A 14,700-nucleotide genomic window follows, 5' to 3' on the forward strand; every position below is an offset into this window, starting at 1 on the left:
TGATTATGTTTCTTATCATTATCATGCGCTTGAGACTTTGAAAGACCTTGTCGGCATCTCGTATCATAATGGTACATCTTGTATCCATGCCCAGCAAAAATGACAACACACTATGATGATGAGATTTGAGATGTGAGCGTACCAGGCATGTGTTGTGCTGTATTCCCACATGCGTATATAGCAAAACTCTCTTTCAACTTTTCAAGCCATTTATGTGTCATCATGACATGGAGCCAGCTGATCACTAGTAATTACGTTACCATCATGCGTTTGGGTACATTAAGCAAGCTTGTGGACATCTGGCGTCGTACTTGTCGGCTCTACCTCCATGCGTAGCATACGACAACACATCATTATCAAGGAAGAATATGACACGCCTTCATATATACATGCATGCCCAATTAAGGCGATCACGATCATCATGGAGGAATATGAACATGTCTAGCTGCCATATGAAGGCAATCGCAATTAATGTCATGAGTATGATTGTATGAGGTCGTGTACTTTTAGGCTTCAAGTAACCAACATGCAGATTTGTCACTGCACAAAACGTTGTTATCGGCAACAATGACAAAAATCAGGCGTGCATGTGTGAGGCTCTTAGTGACATCACATGGATGCCGGAGACTAGTCTTATTTTAAGCACCAGGAGAGCCCCTGTTTCTGGTACATCTGGCCTCTGCTACAGGGAAAAAGGAAGAGAAGAGGATATAGAAGCCATGCAAGGTCCTAAAACCAGCACCAAGACCTTCAAGCAGGCCTTCCTCAAGAAACTCATCCTCGGCCTGCAGCTCCAGGGACGCATGAGAACTTCCTTCGGCAGCGACGCCATGAGCCTCCACGAGAGGAAGCTCGCCATCAAGTCCTCCGCCAACGCCGCCATGGTGGCCGCGCGTCGTGCCTCCCGCACCGACGCGAGGTGGCCCAAGGCCATCTTGGCCTCGGCGGCCGTCTCACCATCATCCAGCGCGTGCAAGGTGCAGAGGTGCAGGCGGATGGTGAGCAGATGCTGCCGCCGGAAGAGGAGCTGGATTAGATCAGGTCGCGCTAGTGGTGGCGACGTTGCGAGGAGGATAATGGTGCTGAGGGAGGTGATACCCGGAGGCCGGGACGCCACCGTCAACGAGGCCACCCTACTACGCGAGGCCATGGACTACGCAGTGCACCTGCGCGCTCAGGTCGACATGCTCCGCCTGCTATCGGAAGCCGTGCAAAGATCCAGCTCCTGCTCGGCTGCTCCCGGCGGGTACGTGGCAATCTAATTGCTTAGTCCCATTTATTGGTTATTTTCAGTATGGAAGTAATACCTTGCTCATTTGGCGTGCAGTGTCAGCAGTGATTAAGTATGTGCTAGTGTTGTGCCAGTGCCTCTGCAATAAGAAAAGCATTGTCTCCGTGATGATCATGAAAGAAATAGGCACAACCTTGCCATGTGCAGACCGGTAAAGAAATATATGCATCAGGATTTGGTCTTGTCTTCGAGGAGGTCAGATCGGTATATGTCTATATGGTACTCTCTGTAGATCAGCAGAGAAAATGGTGCAAGGAATTATGTACTGCAGTTGTATCTAAAAAAATAAAGGTATTAGAGAGTGTGGAAAGTTGCATAAACCGTGCTTGCGTGTGTAGTTTGAAATTCAAGGTATGTTCGTGCATGCGTGCTAGATAGCTTGAGAAAATGATGCCAGGAATTACGTACTGTGGAAAACTTGTATAACAGTCACTGTAACGTACTGTCTTTTCTCCATGGAAACAAATAGTAAAAGTATGTCGATGCATACATGCATTTTCAAAAGCAGTCTCTGAACTGGTTTTACTGAACCATGGTATAACAACTAAAAAGGTGAGATTAATATCAAATTGTTCAGCTGGAACTGCAGGTTGTGAAATAGGAGCACGCATAAAATCTTCATCTAGAGCTGCAAATTCCCCAGGCTATTTGGTAGCCAAAATACTAATCTTTTTGAGTTTTTGATAAACTTGTGTAAAGATAAACCAAGGAAAAAGTAAAAAAATAAAAATAAAAACAAGGGATCTAGTGAACTTACTAAGGTAGCAACAATACTTCCCGGCAACGGCATCGGAAAAAGGATTGATTACCTTTGATCAGGTTTCGGATGCAGATGGTTTTATTTTTCCACATAGCTTACACAATGTTATCGAAACCAAGGATATGTCTGCTAAGGTTGTTTCTGCAAGCACTTGTCAATAGAATAGTTCCAGTTTCCCGGATCGAAGACACATGGTTTATAAGAAGAAACAATAGCAAGGGAAATATGACACACTGCTAGCGCGCTTCGATGCATGTGGTGGTCTGGCCTCAGATCGAGTTCCTAGGACAGGGACCAGGTTGCGGTGTGTGGTGGTGCTACTCACTACAGGGGTGGATGTGGTGGTCAACGATGAGTCTTCGTAGAGTTTCCTCTCTTCAGATCCGGTGTCTACTGTCGGGGGCTTGTTCTTGTGAGGTTGTGAGGTGCCTACTGCAAGGGGAACCATAAAAGAAGTCCCGCACACTTGCCGCTTGCCGCTCCGCCTTTCCCAGGAGCTGCCGTGTCGCCATGATCTACCGTCTTGCCACCTAGAGAAAGTGCCTCAGCGTTGGACACATCACCACACACATTGTGAAATGAGAGAGAGAGAGAGATTGGATTGGCGCACCAAATCTGGTGGCCTCAGGATGTATTTATATGGGTGCAACTAGGGCACAAGATACAGTTGGTTACAGGAGATAAGTACAATATTAACAGACTCCTACATCCTAACAATATACAGTTTAACATCCCCTCTCAATCTGAACTTCCTGCACGAAGATTCAGATTGTATCTGTTTGAGACAAAAGGTGCCTCAGCTAACGGTTTGGTGAAGATGTCAGGGACTTGTTCTTTGGAAGAGATGAACCTAACATCCAATGCTTTGGCTGCAACTCTTTCACGAACAAAATGGAAATCCACCTCGATATGTTTTGTCCTGGCATGAAACACTGGGTTATCTGACAGGTAAGTGGCACCCAGGTTATCACACCACAATATTGGAGGACGTGGCATAAAGACTCCAATCTCTCCAAGAACAGATTGTACCCAGATTGTCTCAGCTGTACCATTGGCAATGGCCATGTACTCAGAATCCGTTCTAGATCGCGAGACGGTGGCCTGCTTTCTGGAACTCCAAGAGACAAGATTGGGACCAAGAAAAACAGCAAACCCTCCTGTAGACCTGCGATCGTCACTACACCCAGCCCAGTCTGCGTCAGAGAAGCAACTTAACACCATTGACGGAGACTTGCGGATGGACAGACTCATGCCACGGGTGTACTTTAAATACCTCAAGATCCGTTTAGCGGCTGAAAGATGTACAGTTGTTGGTGCATGGAGAAACTGACAAACACAATTCACAGCAAAGGAAATATCTGGCCTAGTCAGCGTCAGATACTGAAGGGCGCCAACCAGGCTACGGTATTTAGTGTTGTCATCCTGAGAGAGAGGTACCCCACTATCCTTGTTGATCTTTTCATTGGAGGACATGGGAGTAGTGGAAACCTTACAATTCTCCATGTTAGCACGCTGAAGAATGTTGCTAATGTACTTATGTTGAGAGAGCATAATCCCCTGTGGCGACAATCTCACCTCAACTCCAAGGAAAAAGTGCAAGGGACCAAGATCCTTGAGAGCAAATGTGGCATGGAGATCAGCAAGCAATTTGGTCGTTGCAGTAGGCGAGGAGCTGGCCACAATAATGGCATCCACGTAGACAAGCATGAACATGGTGACACTTCCACGATGGAAGATAAACAAGGACGTGTCTGCTTTAGATGCCACAAAACCAAGTTGAAGCAGTTGAGAGCTTAGCCTAGAGTACCAGGCTCTAGGTGCCTGTTTGAGTCCATATATAGCTTTCCGCAGTTTGCACAAAGACCGAGGAGCATGAGGATCCACAAATCCAGGAGGTTGCCGCATATATACCTGTTCTTGAAGAACTCCATGAAGGAAAGCATTCTGAACATCCAACTGGCGCAGACACCAACCGTGCGAGACAGCAATGGAAAGAACCAGACGAACAGTGACTGGTTTGACAACTGGGCTGAACGTATCATCATAGTCGAGACCATAGCGTTGTTTGAATCCTTTGGCAACAAGACGTGCCTTGTGACGATCAACAGTGCCATCAGCTTTGTACTTGATTTTATAAACCCATTTGCCGTCAATGACATTGACATGGGGTGGTGGTGGAACTAAAGTCCACGTACCATTGTGATGAAGTGCATCAAGCTCAAACTGCATAGCGGCACGCCAAGCTGGAGATGCCATGGCTTCACGATGATCACGGGGTTCCCGGCAGACCAGAAAAGCACGTTTGGACGGGTCGTAATTAATGGTGTCGCCCGTACGTTGAACAACCTTGCGAGTATGATCGCGTGTGCGTGTCACCATCGTATGTGCAGGCGGTGCAGCAGACCTAGGCACAGAAGATCTAGAGGCGGGAGCTGCGGAGGGAATCGGATCCTCTTGGGATCCCGTGTCGCTAGCAGACGCAGCAGAGGGAATCGGATCCGCCTGGGTTCCCATGTCGCCAGCAGGCGCAGCAGAGGAATCCCGCGGCAATCCCAAGGAGGGACCGGGCGACGCGGGCGCGCCTGGCGCGGGACAGGGCCGGCCCACTGGCTGGCGAGCAGGCATGTGGGTGCCTGCCCGTGGCGGGTCGGAGGCGGCAGGGAGCGGGCCAGTGGCGGGCCCCGCCACGGATGGGGACGGGACGGGCGATGGGGCGACCAGGCCGTCAGAGGGCGCCACGTGGGCCAACCGCGCCCCGCGATCGCCTGGCGGGCCGCTGTCCGGAGAGGGCGCGTGATCCGAGGCTGGATCCTGTGCCCAGATCTTCCTCGGATGCGGGATCGCCTGCCACACCTGGGATCGTCTGCGCCGAAGGGGATCCTGCATCCAGGTTAGTAGACAAAGCAGATATACCATAGTTCATGTGGTCATGCGGAAATAAAAGGATGGTTTGTTCTGCAACGCGGGGTGGTATGGGAGAGGTAGAAGGGCAGGCAAAAGGAAAAACTTTTTCATCAAACGTGCCATCTCTAGAGATATAGACACGAGCCATGGGTAGATGAAGACATTTCTATCCTTTGTGCCGAATGCTATAGCCAACAAACACACACTGTTGGGATTGAAAGACAAGTTTGCGCGTGTTGTAGGGACGCATATTCGGCCAGCAAGCACAACCAAATGTGCGAAGTGACGTGTAGTCTGGTTTGGTGTGAAATAGTTTTTCCATAGGACTAAGATTGCCAATGACATGACTAGGGAGTCTATTGATAAGATAGCAAGCTAAGAGATAGGCCTCATCCCAAAACCTAAGTGGCATGGACGCATGTGAAAGTAAAGAGAGTCCCATGTCAACAATATGACGGTGCTTCCTTTCGGCCGAACCATTTTGCTGGTGTGTGTGTGGACAAGAAACATGATGCATAATGCCAATTTGGCGAAAAAACGTGTTGCTAAGCTTCTCGTATTCCCCACCCCAATCTGATTGAACACATAAAATCTTGCAAGATAGAAGGCGTTCAACATGAGCAAGGAAGTCACGAAAAACATCAAACACATCACATTTTCTTTTGAGAAGGTAGATCCACACAAATTTACTATAATCATCAATAAATGAAACATAGTACTGGAACCCACCAGAAGAAGTTTTGGCAGGTCCCCACACATCCGGAAAAAATAAGTTCTAATGGAGTAGAAGAAACACTCGAGGATCTAGGAAAGGGAAGCTGGTGTGCTTTGCCTTGTTGACATGCATTACACACATGGGTCATAGACCGACTAGAAGAAGCTAGTTTATTGGATGAGAAAACATGCTGAACGACTTGAGTGGATGGGTGGCCAAGCCTGGCGTGCCAATCTTCAGCTGACAGCCAAACCGAAGACAGGGCATGATGAGATGACGGCCGAATGGGGTATAGCCCATTCTCACATATGCCTTGAAGCAGAACCCTCTTGGTGATCAAATCCTTCATGAAAAAATGAGTAGGGTAATACTTTAGATAAGCATGATTATCAACGGCAAGATGATTGACAGAAAGCAGGTTCTTGTCAGCATTAGGAAAATGCAAAATATTGTGAAGTTTGAGATTGGCAAGGGAGTAGGAAGAATTGCATGACCAGGATGAGCTATGTGCAAACCTGATCCGTCAGCTGTGTGGATGCGATCTCTTCCTGGGTACTTCTCCCGGATCGTGAGGCGATCCAGATCGCCGTTGATGTGGTCCATGGCGCCGGTGTCAGTGAACCAAGCAGGATCACCTAAGATGGAAGGGGGAGAAGCAGCGGCAAGCCCGGTCATCTTGGACTGTTGAGGTTGAAACGCATGGTTGTAGCGTTGGCCACACTCCCAGGCGTAATGCCCAGGGCCACGGCAGAACTGGAACTGGACGCGGTTATCGCCGCGGTCGCCGTAGTCACTGCGATCACCGCCGCGGTTTCCACCAAAGTCGCCTTGTTGGCGCGTGCCACCACCACCGCGGTTCCCGCGATCGCCACTGTGGGAGTTGTTGTTGTAGCCGCCGCGATCTCCAGAGTTGCCGCGGCCCTTTCCATGGTAGTTGCCCTTGCCCCGATTGGAGTTATTATTGGTGTTGCCGTTGGAGTCCCGGGCGACGTATTTGATGGAGGAGCCACCATGCTGAAGATGAAGACGAGCGGCGTTGTACTCATGGCGCCGTTCGAAGGAGATCGCATGGGAGTAAAACTCACCAAGAGACATGCCCTTGGGACGGGTGGTGTACGCGGTGATGAGGGGCTCGTAGTCGCTGTCAAGGCCGGTGATGACAGCGGTGATGATGTCCTCCTCGCGCATGGGGCGGCTGACAACTGCCAACGGATCGGCGTTGGCGCGGATCTTGGTGAAGTAATCCGCCATGGAAAGAGTTCCTTTCCTGAAGACCGCCATGTCCAGCTTGATTTGGACGATGCTGGCATGACAGTGGGTGGTGTACATCTTCTCGACATGAGACCAGATGGCCCGAGAAGTCTCCAGCTGATGCACTTGCTGCAGCACCTCATCGGAGATAGATGCGAGGAGATAGCTGAGAACAATCTGATCCTGGCGAAACCAGGTGGCATACTCCAGATTGGGAGCACACACCCCTTTGTCATCGAGGTCCAGAAGCTTGGAGGGAGCAGGGAGCGTGCCGTCGACGTAGCCCGTGGCGCCAGATATGCCCAGAGGGGGAAGAACTTGAGCCTTCCAGAGGAGAAAATTGGAGGTGGTGAGCTTGGCAGTGATAAGGCTAGCGGAGGGTGGAGGAACGGCAGAGGCCGGCGGCCCATTGAAGGCGGCGGGGAGGGAGAGCGTGGTTAGGGCAGAGGAAGAAGAAGCAGAAGCCATAGGGGAGCCCATGATGCAATCAAGCGCGTAGGCCTGATACCATGTGAAACGAGAGAGAGAGAGAGAGAGAGAGAGAGAGAGAGAGAGAGAGAGAAAGAGTGGATCGGCGCACCAAACCTGGTGGCCTCAGGATGTATTTATATGGGTGCAACTAGGGCACAAGATACAGTTAGTTACAGGAGATAAGTACAATATTAACAGACTCCTATATCCTAACAATATACAGTTTAACACACATGTGATGTGCTGGAAGGCAAGTGTCGAACGCCTCCTTCCTCGAGGCCGGCCCGGCTTCACCGAAGGCGCCCTGAACGACGGCGAAATGAAAAGGAGCAGGGGAAGTAGTGGCGGTGGTTATGTTCCACCCCGAGTCGCCAGGGGAAACGGCGTAGGGTCGCGTCTCCGGCTATTAGAGCTAGCTGAGTGTATGCGTCTACGGCAGCGAAGTGCCCGTCACATGCAGGTCGTCAACACATACCCATCCCGTTGGCGTTGCTGCTACCAAGTGCCGATGCCACGTTGACGATGCATGCCTGCATGTTACGTAACTTTCCTTCCTATAAACAAATCACCCTCTCCCTCCCACTTCACGGGGTGAGTATGGGCCTTTTTTTAGGGCGACGCTAGGCGCCGGTGCGCCGGCCCAAACGGTTCCGCCGGTCCAGCCCCAACCGTACGATCCAGCGAGGAGCAGTTCCGATCTATGCGTTGACTTCCCCTGCTCTTCTTCCCCTCCGCACGAAGCGCAGGCGCTGCTCACCTGCACGTCCTCCTGGCCCGCCAGCAACCACCTCACCTGCGCCCCCTCTCTCCGCCGCTCTCTGCGCTGCTGGATGCTGCACTCGCCGCCGGTCGCTGCCGTCTTGTCTCATGTATCTCGCCGGATCCACGCATGTAGCAAAAAGTTCGCCGGTGGGTTGCAGCTCCCCCTCGCTGGTGATGGTCACGGCTTCGGCAACACTAGTCGCCGGTTGCAGCTCCGCTAGATGCAGCTCTTGTTGCCGTCGGTTGCAGCCCGACGTCAGCTAGGTAGCAGGCGCTGCATCTTGAAAAAAAATGGATGTAGCAAAAGTCATTGCTGGATGTAGCAAAAACCTACCACACTTGCAGCAAAAAGCCGTCGTTCACCGTCGCGGGTTGCAGCTTGGTCGTGATGGATGTAGCAAAACGTGATGCTGGTTGTAGCAAAAAGCGACGCTAGTTGTAGCAAAACTGCGACGCTGGCTGTGTGTTGTAGCAAAATGTGACGTGGTTGTAGCAAAATCCTATGACGGTTGTAGCAAATTGTTATGCCGGTTGAAGCATGTAGCAAAAAAACGCGACGTTAGATTTGCTAGGACCAGCGCCGCCCGTCCTCGTCATTCAGCGTGTGCCCGTGGTTGCAGGCTTGCATCTCTAGTTGTTGCGCCCTGACAGTTCCCACAGCTTCGCCGGCGGCGACTCGGAGCCGTAGTTGGGCGGAGGCCATGGCTGAGATCCGAAAGTTGCAGAAGGCCATGGCCGTGGGGAGCTAGCGGGGATACGAATTGGGGAGAAAGAAGGGAGAGGGGCTCGCCGGCCATGAAGGAGAGGCGGCGTTGGGCGCCGTCGCAGGCGAGCACTCGCCGCCGGTAGAGAGAGTTTCTGGAGGATGCGACCAGCGTGGGGCGTGTGTGGAGGAGCAGAGTCGTGATGGGCTGGAGGTAGAAGAAAAGGAGGAAAAGTCGTGCGGGACCCACCATATATATGTGTCTCCTGCAGGGTGGTTGTTTCCGTATCGCGTGAGCCAGCGTGGCGTACGAGACCGGCGGAAAGTTCGACCGGTGCGTCGGCTCGAAACGTTTCCTTTTTTTTACTTCCAAACAAATCAGGCCACATAAGCTCGTACGTAAGTTTCGTAAGACTTTTGACGTAGATGTAGCAAAGCTTTGTGCGGGCATGTGCGCGCGTCTTGTCTTTACCTCTCGGCTCACAGAGCTCCCACGTCTCCAACTCTTGAAAGCCATTTTATCTGTTGCCGGTGGCTATAGCACCGGAGCCAGCTCAGTGATTATGTTCGTTATGATCATCATGCGCTTGAGACTTTGAAAGACCTTGTGGGCCTCTCGTATCATAATGGGCAGCACTAGGAATCAGACTACTGCTAATTGCTTCCCATCAGATCAGTAGAAGACCGTAGGATTAGAATCATGGTTGCCGTCCGATCTGCTAGTATCCCACGCATGGTTTGTTTGATAGGAAGTGTTTCCCAAGCTAATAACTGTGCACAGCCTTGCGTGATTAGAGGATACTAATAATTGTCCACAGATCACGTGATTGGTGAACTAATCCATTATTTTAGGAAGCAAAACAAATCTTAGGAAACTAATTCTGGATTTGGACGGAAATAATCAATCTGGTGAAATAAGCTTCCGCGCCATGAAGTTTGTTTCCTTATGAGGCAAACTTTGTACCCACTGTACCAAATTTGCTTCCAGTGCAAATAAAAGTTATTTTTACACCCAAAAAAATCGTTTCTATTCATTTGCAATGCACCAAAACTATGCTTCCGTCGACTAATTTTTCTGCGTCCACATCAACTAAAAATTAACATGCTTCATTGGTTCATATAACATGTTTCCAACGACGTAAATATTTGTTTCCTTGTCATCACGAAAATCATAGTGCTTCATCGTAATATTTCGTTTCGAACAACCTAAATATTTGCTTCATTCTGGTCGCCAAAATAGCGAACACCGTCAGAGCCCACCGCAGGCGGTGGCGACCTCGAGGAGAGCTGGAGGCAGCTGCGTGCGAGGCGAGGGGAGAAAGGGGTCTGAGCGGAGGTGGAGGAGATCGGGCCGAGATATTAGGGGAGAGAATTGCGCGTGGGGTTGCAGTAGTTATTCCTGCCAATGATTATTATTTTTACATAAGAAACACAGTTTGTGAGGCGTCAGATTTCGTTGAATCGACGGCATTGGATTGGTCTGGGGCTGGACATCTATCAGACTATAGATAGTAAGTGTTTCCCTATCATAATGGTCCATCTTGTATCCATGCCCAGCAAAAATGACAACACACTATGATAATGCAGGTAGTAAATGCACATGCAATGTGTGATGATGAGATGTTGAGATGTCGGCGTACCAGCAATGGTGGGCAGGTGTTGTGCTGTATTCCCACACGTGTATATAGCAAAACTCTCTTTCAACTTTTCAAGCCATTTCTGTGTGATGATGACATGGAGCGAGCCAGCTGATAACCAGTAGTTATGTTATCATCATGCGTTTCAAGTACAATAAGCTTGTGGACATCTCGTGTCCTACTTGTCGGTTTTATGTCCATGCATAGCATAAGACAACACATCATCTTCAACATTCATTATCATGGAAGAATATGACATGCCTGAATACATGCATGCCGAATTAAGGCGATCGATCACCATCATCATGGAATAATATGAGCACGTCTAGCTGTGATATTAAGGCGATCACAATTAAATGCCATGAGCATACCACAAGAATATGGTCGTATACTTTTAAGCTTCAAGAATATGGCCTCGACATGCGGATCTGACACTGCACAAAACGTTGTTATCGGCAACAACGACAAAAATCATGCGTGCATGTGTGGGAGATTATGATTGAGCTGCGGGTGACACAAGCATGTTACACCTACTATATGGAATATTTTTAGGCAAGGCGCCTTTTAGTGACACAACATCCACATGGATGCCTGAGACACTCATATTTAAGCAGCAGGAGCGCCCCTGTGTCTGGTACCCATCGACATTACTTGCCACAGCAAGTACATCCTGTCTCTTCTCAAGCAAAACAAGATCTAGAAGCCATGAAAGATCCTAACACCAGAACCAAGTCTTTCAAGCAGGCCTTCCTCAAGAACCTCCTACTTAGTCTGCAGCTCCAGGCACACACGAGCACATCCTTCGGTAACGGCGCCATGAGCCTCCACGAGAAGAAGCGCGCCGTCAAGTCCTCCGTGGATGTTGCCATGGCGGCTGCGCACAGCGGCGGAGCGAGGTGGCCCAAGGCCATCTTGGCACCGGCATCCAGCGGGTACAAGGTGCAGAGGTGCAGGAGGATCGTGAGGAGGTGCTGCCGCCGGAAGAAGTGCTGAAGGAGATCAGACAGTGGTGACGATGTTGCGTGGAGGCTGGTGAGGAGCAGAACCATGGCGCTGAGGGAGGTGATACCGGGAGGCCGGGACTCCACCGTTGATGAGGCCACTCTGTTGCGCGAGGCCGTGGACTACACCGTGCACCTGCGCGCTCAGGTTGACGTGCTCCCGCAGCTCTCGGAAGCAGTGCAAACATCTAGCTCCGATGACTCTGGCCGTGCACCTGGAAAGGAGGCATGATTAAATTACCAGGTGGTGACGTACCAATTCTTTTGCGAACAGAAGGACAAGCTAGGCACAACATATTGCCCGCTGTGCAAGGCGCTGAAAAAAAATATCAGGATTTATCTTGTTCTTGCAGGAGGTCCAATCAGCGTAGAGTGTTTGCCATCCTTTTTTTTAGGGCTAATGGCAGGTGCTCCGCCTTTGCATTATAGATTAAGAATTTACAAAAGAAGAGTCAGATGGCCTAAGGCCGACTAGCAACAGAAAATACAGCAGACTACATAATTAAGTGCCTTAAAGAGGCCACTTGTAAGTATGTTAAGTCAGCAGAGAGGCCACTGCAAATCTAGCCAGTTGAGAGAGTCGGAGTGCTTGCGATCTACTCCCTCCGTTTCAAGTTAGTACAAAGTTGAGTCATCTATTTTGGAATGGAGGGAGTAGCCAGTTGAGTGCAGAGACTACTCTTTGTTGATCAGCAGGGAGAAAAGGGTGTCTGGGATCAGGGCCGGGCCGGCAAAATCCGGGGCCCTGTGCGAAACAAAAAACAGGGCCCTATCTCGCTAAAAAAAATGAACTAACGAGCAAATTTTTTTGCGGGGAAAACTAATGAGGAATTATAATGTGTGTATATATATCTCACAGAAGAAAATTGTAATGTCAATGTTTTGCAATTAGACGAATTGTCTAACTCACCAGTTTTGGGCCATGTCCGGTTGAACTGCTACACTGTGATCTTTAATTGAGGAGGTAAGACCAATCTCTAACGAAGTAACGATCCCTGTCAAAAGTTAATTAGGAAATTAAGAATTAGAATTATTTAAGAGTAAAAATTAGAGGATTTGCTAAGAACCTGGAGGCTGGAGTCGGTCAATCGATCACGGACTGATCCGACGAGACGACGAGTCTGAAAATTAAGAGAGGAAGCTAGGACAGCAACGACAGCGGTCTGAATCCGATCGCTCTGATGAGGCAAAGGCGACCACCGACAAGACTATCGTCTCCTTTTTTTCGTCTCCTGACTCCTGTAGCGGCGCCGACGGAACTGTTCTTGTTCGTGATCGAGGCGATCCCGATTGACTGGTATAGCGATCCCTTTTTTTACCCAAGATCCTGTTTCCATCGCTAGAGAGCAGTTTCCCTTTTTCTTTGGGATAGATCGATATTTTTTTTTGGAGGAATTGGGAAAGATCGATCGAGTCAGGCGACGAGCCGACGAGCTCTAGTGCTCGATGGCCTCAACTCAGGCCCAGCTCCAACGCCTAGCGGCCTAGTGCGGCAGCTGCTATGCATTTTTTTTCAAAAATACTAGGCCTATATACGAAACATTGGGCCCCCCAAAATTATGGGCCCTGTGCGGGCCGCATTTGGTACCACTATGGGCCCGGCCCTGTCTGGAATTATGTATGTACTGTAGAGAAACTTTGTGGTGTCCATTGCAAATGCAGATATTAGTGTGTGAAAAGTTTCTTAGATAATGCGTACATGTGTAGTTTCAATAAATGCCAGGTCTGTTGTTATATTAGTCAGAAAATCTGCAGAACCTGAAACAACTTGCAGTTCTCACTCATTTAAAGGAGAAAGCCACAAGTGTTCGTACATAAGCTCCAAATGAAAACGCATGACAACAGGGGTCACTATCTTGTCACAATGGAAACAAATGGTAAAATTCTGAAATCCAGAATTAATATGTAAATAAGTTAGACGAGGCATATATATGCCGCGTATTACTGCAGTACACTGGAAACAGCTATGTGGAGAACAACTGGGAAGTTAAGTCTAATAAAATTCACAGGCAAGAATGTAGCTACTGACAGCAAATTGTCACTAGTAGAAAACATGACTTTCGTTCGGACCAGATAAGCCCATTAGTCCCGGCTCAGTCACGAACCGGTACCCATGGGGCCATTGGTCCCGGTTCATGCGGCTAAAGGCATTAGTCCCGGTTCAAATGAGCCCTTTAGTCCCGGTTTGAGACACGAACCGGGACTAAAGGACACGCACCCTTTAGTCCTGGTTCGTGTCTCAAACCGGGACTAAAGATTAGACCTTCAGTCCCGGTTTAAGGCACGAACCGGGACCCGGTTTGAGATACGAACCAGGACTAAAGGGTGCGTGCCCTTTAGTCCCGGTTCGTGTCTCAAACCGGGACTAAGGTCTCATTTTCAAACTCTACCCCCTCCTGTGGATCGCCTTTTCAATTTTATAAAAAGCAAAAGAAAATGATAAAAACTTCAAAAATTAAAATACTTCAAGATGTAGTTATGTTAATACTTAGTTAGAAAAATTAAAAAACTTAAATTTGGACATGTTTTGCAAAAAAGTGTTATGAAAAAGTAAAACGGCCATATCTTTTGCATACGATGTCGAAAAAATGCATAATATATCAAAAAAATCAGCACAAAAATCCGCACCCAATTTTGACCGCCGTAGGCCTATTTGCAAATTTTTAGAATCCTCAAATTCTTGAAAGTGTTTTTGAATTTTGGTTAAATCTGGTCAAACTACTTATTCAAGAGGTATTAGTGGTACTAAATAATTATTCAAGAATATTAGTGTTACTAAATAATAATTTTAGTATTTTGAATTTTGATCAAATCTGGTCAAACTGTGGTCAAACTATGATCAAACTACTTATTCAAGAAATATTAGTGTTACTAAATAATTATTGTTTTTTAGAATAATAGATTCAAACTCAAACAGTGAAACGTGTGACTTCATGCTCAAGCTAAACTCCTGAGGGTTAATAGGATTGGCATCTTACTATTGTCAGAAAAACAACAAGTGCAGACTTGGAAACGAGGGGGAATAGAACCCGAAAGTTAAGCGTGCTCAGGCTGCAGTAGACTGGAGTAGTGAGAGGATGGGTGACCGGCCGGGAAGTTAGATGATTTGAAATAATGAGGGGTGATTAGAGATTAGAGGTTAAATTGAGCAGTGATGAGTAATGATTAGAGATTAAATTATAAAATAATTTAGAAATTTAAAATC

The 14,700-nt window shown here is 48.5% G+C and overlaps 1 protein-coding gene and 1 long non-coding RNA gene across 2 annotated transcripts; one reads left to right on the forward strand and one right to left on the reverse strand.

The window, feature by feature from the left end:
• The first annotated feature begins 587 nt into the window (after positions 1-587).
• On the forward strand, positions 588-1,262 carry LOC123158457 (uncharacterized). Its single transcript, XM_044576441.1, has one exon. The coding sequence runs from the start codon at positions 588-590 to the stop codon at positions 1,260-1,262; it is 675 nt and encodes a 224-aa protein (XP_044432376.1).
• A 10,324-nt stretch (positions 1,263-11,586) lies between these two features.
• On the reverse strand, positions 11,587-12,804 carry LOC123163178 (uncharacterized). Its single transcript, XR_006481767.1, has 3 exons — positions 12,563-12,804; positions 12,406-12,490; positions 11,587-11,710 (listed from the first exon to the last, which is right to left on the reverse strand). It is a non-coding gene; the product is annotated as an uncharacterized lncRNA (long non-coding RNA).
• Positions 12,805-14,700: the final 1,896 nt, after the last annotated feature.

This window comes from Triticum aestivum, chromosome 7B (genome assembly GCF_018294505.1).
Source record: "Triticum aestivum cultivar Chinese Spring chromosome 7B, IWGSC CS RefSeq v2.1, whole genome shotgun sequence".
Taxonomy (NCBI): domain Eukaryota; kingdom Viridiplantae; phylum Streptophyta; class Magnoliopsida; order Poales; family Poaceae; genus Triticum; species Triticum aestivum.

Coding starts and splice junctions, on each gene's coding strand:
- LOC123158457 (XM_044576441.1), top strand. CDS start 588: ATGTGTGAGGCTCTTAGTGACATCACATGGATGCCGGAGACTAGTCTT.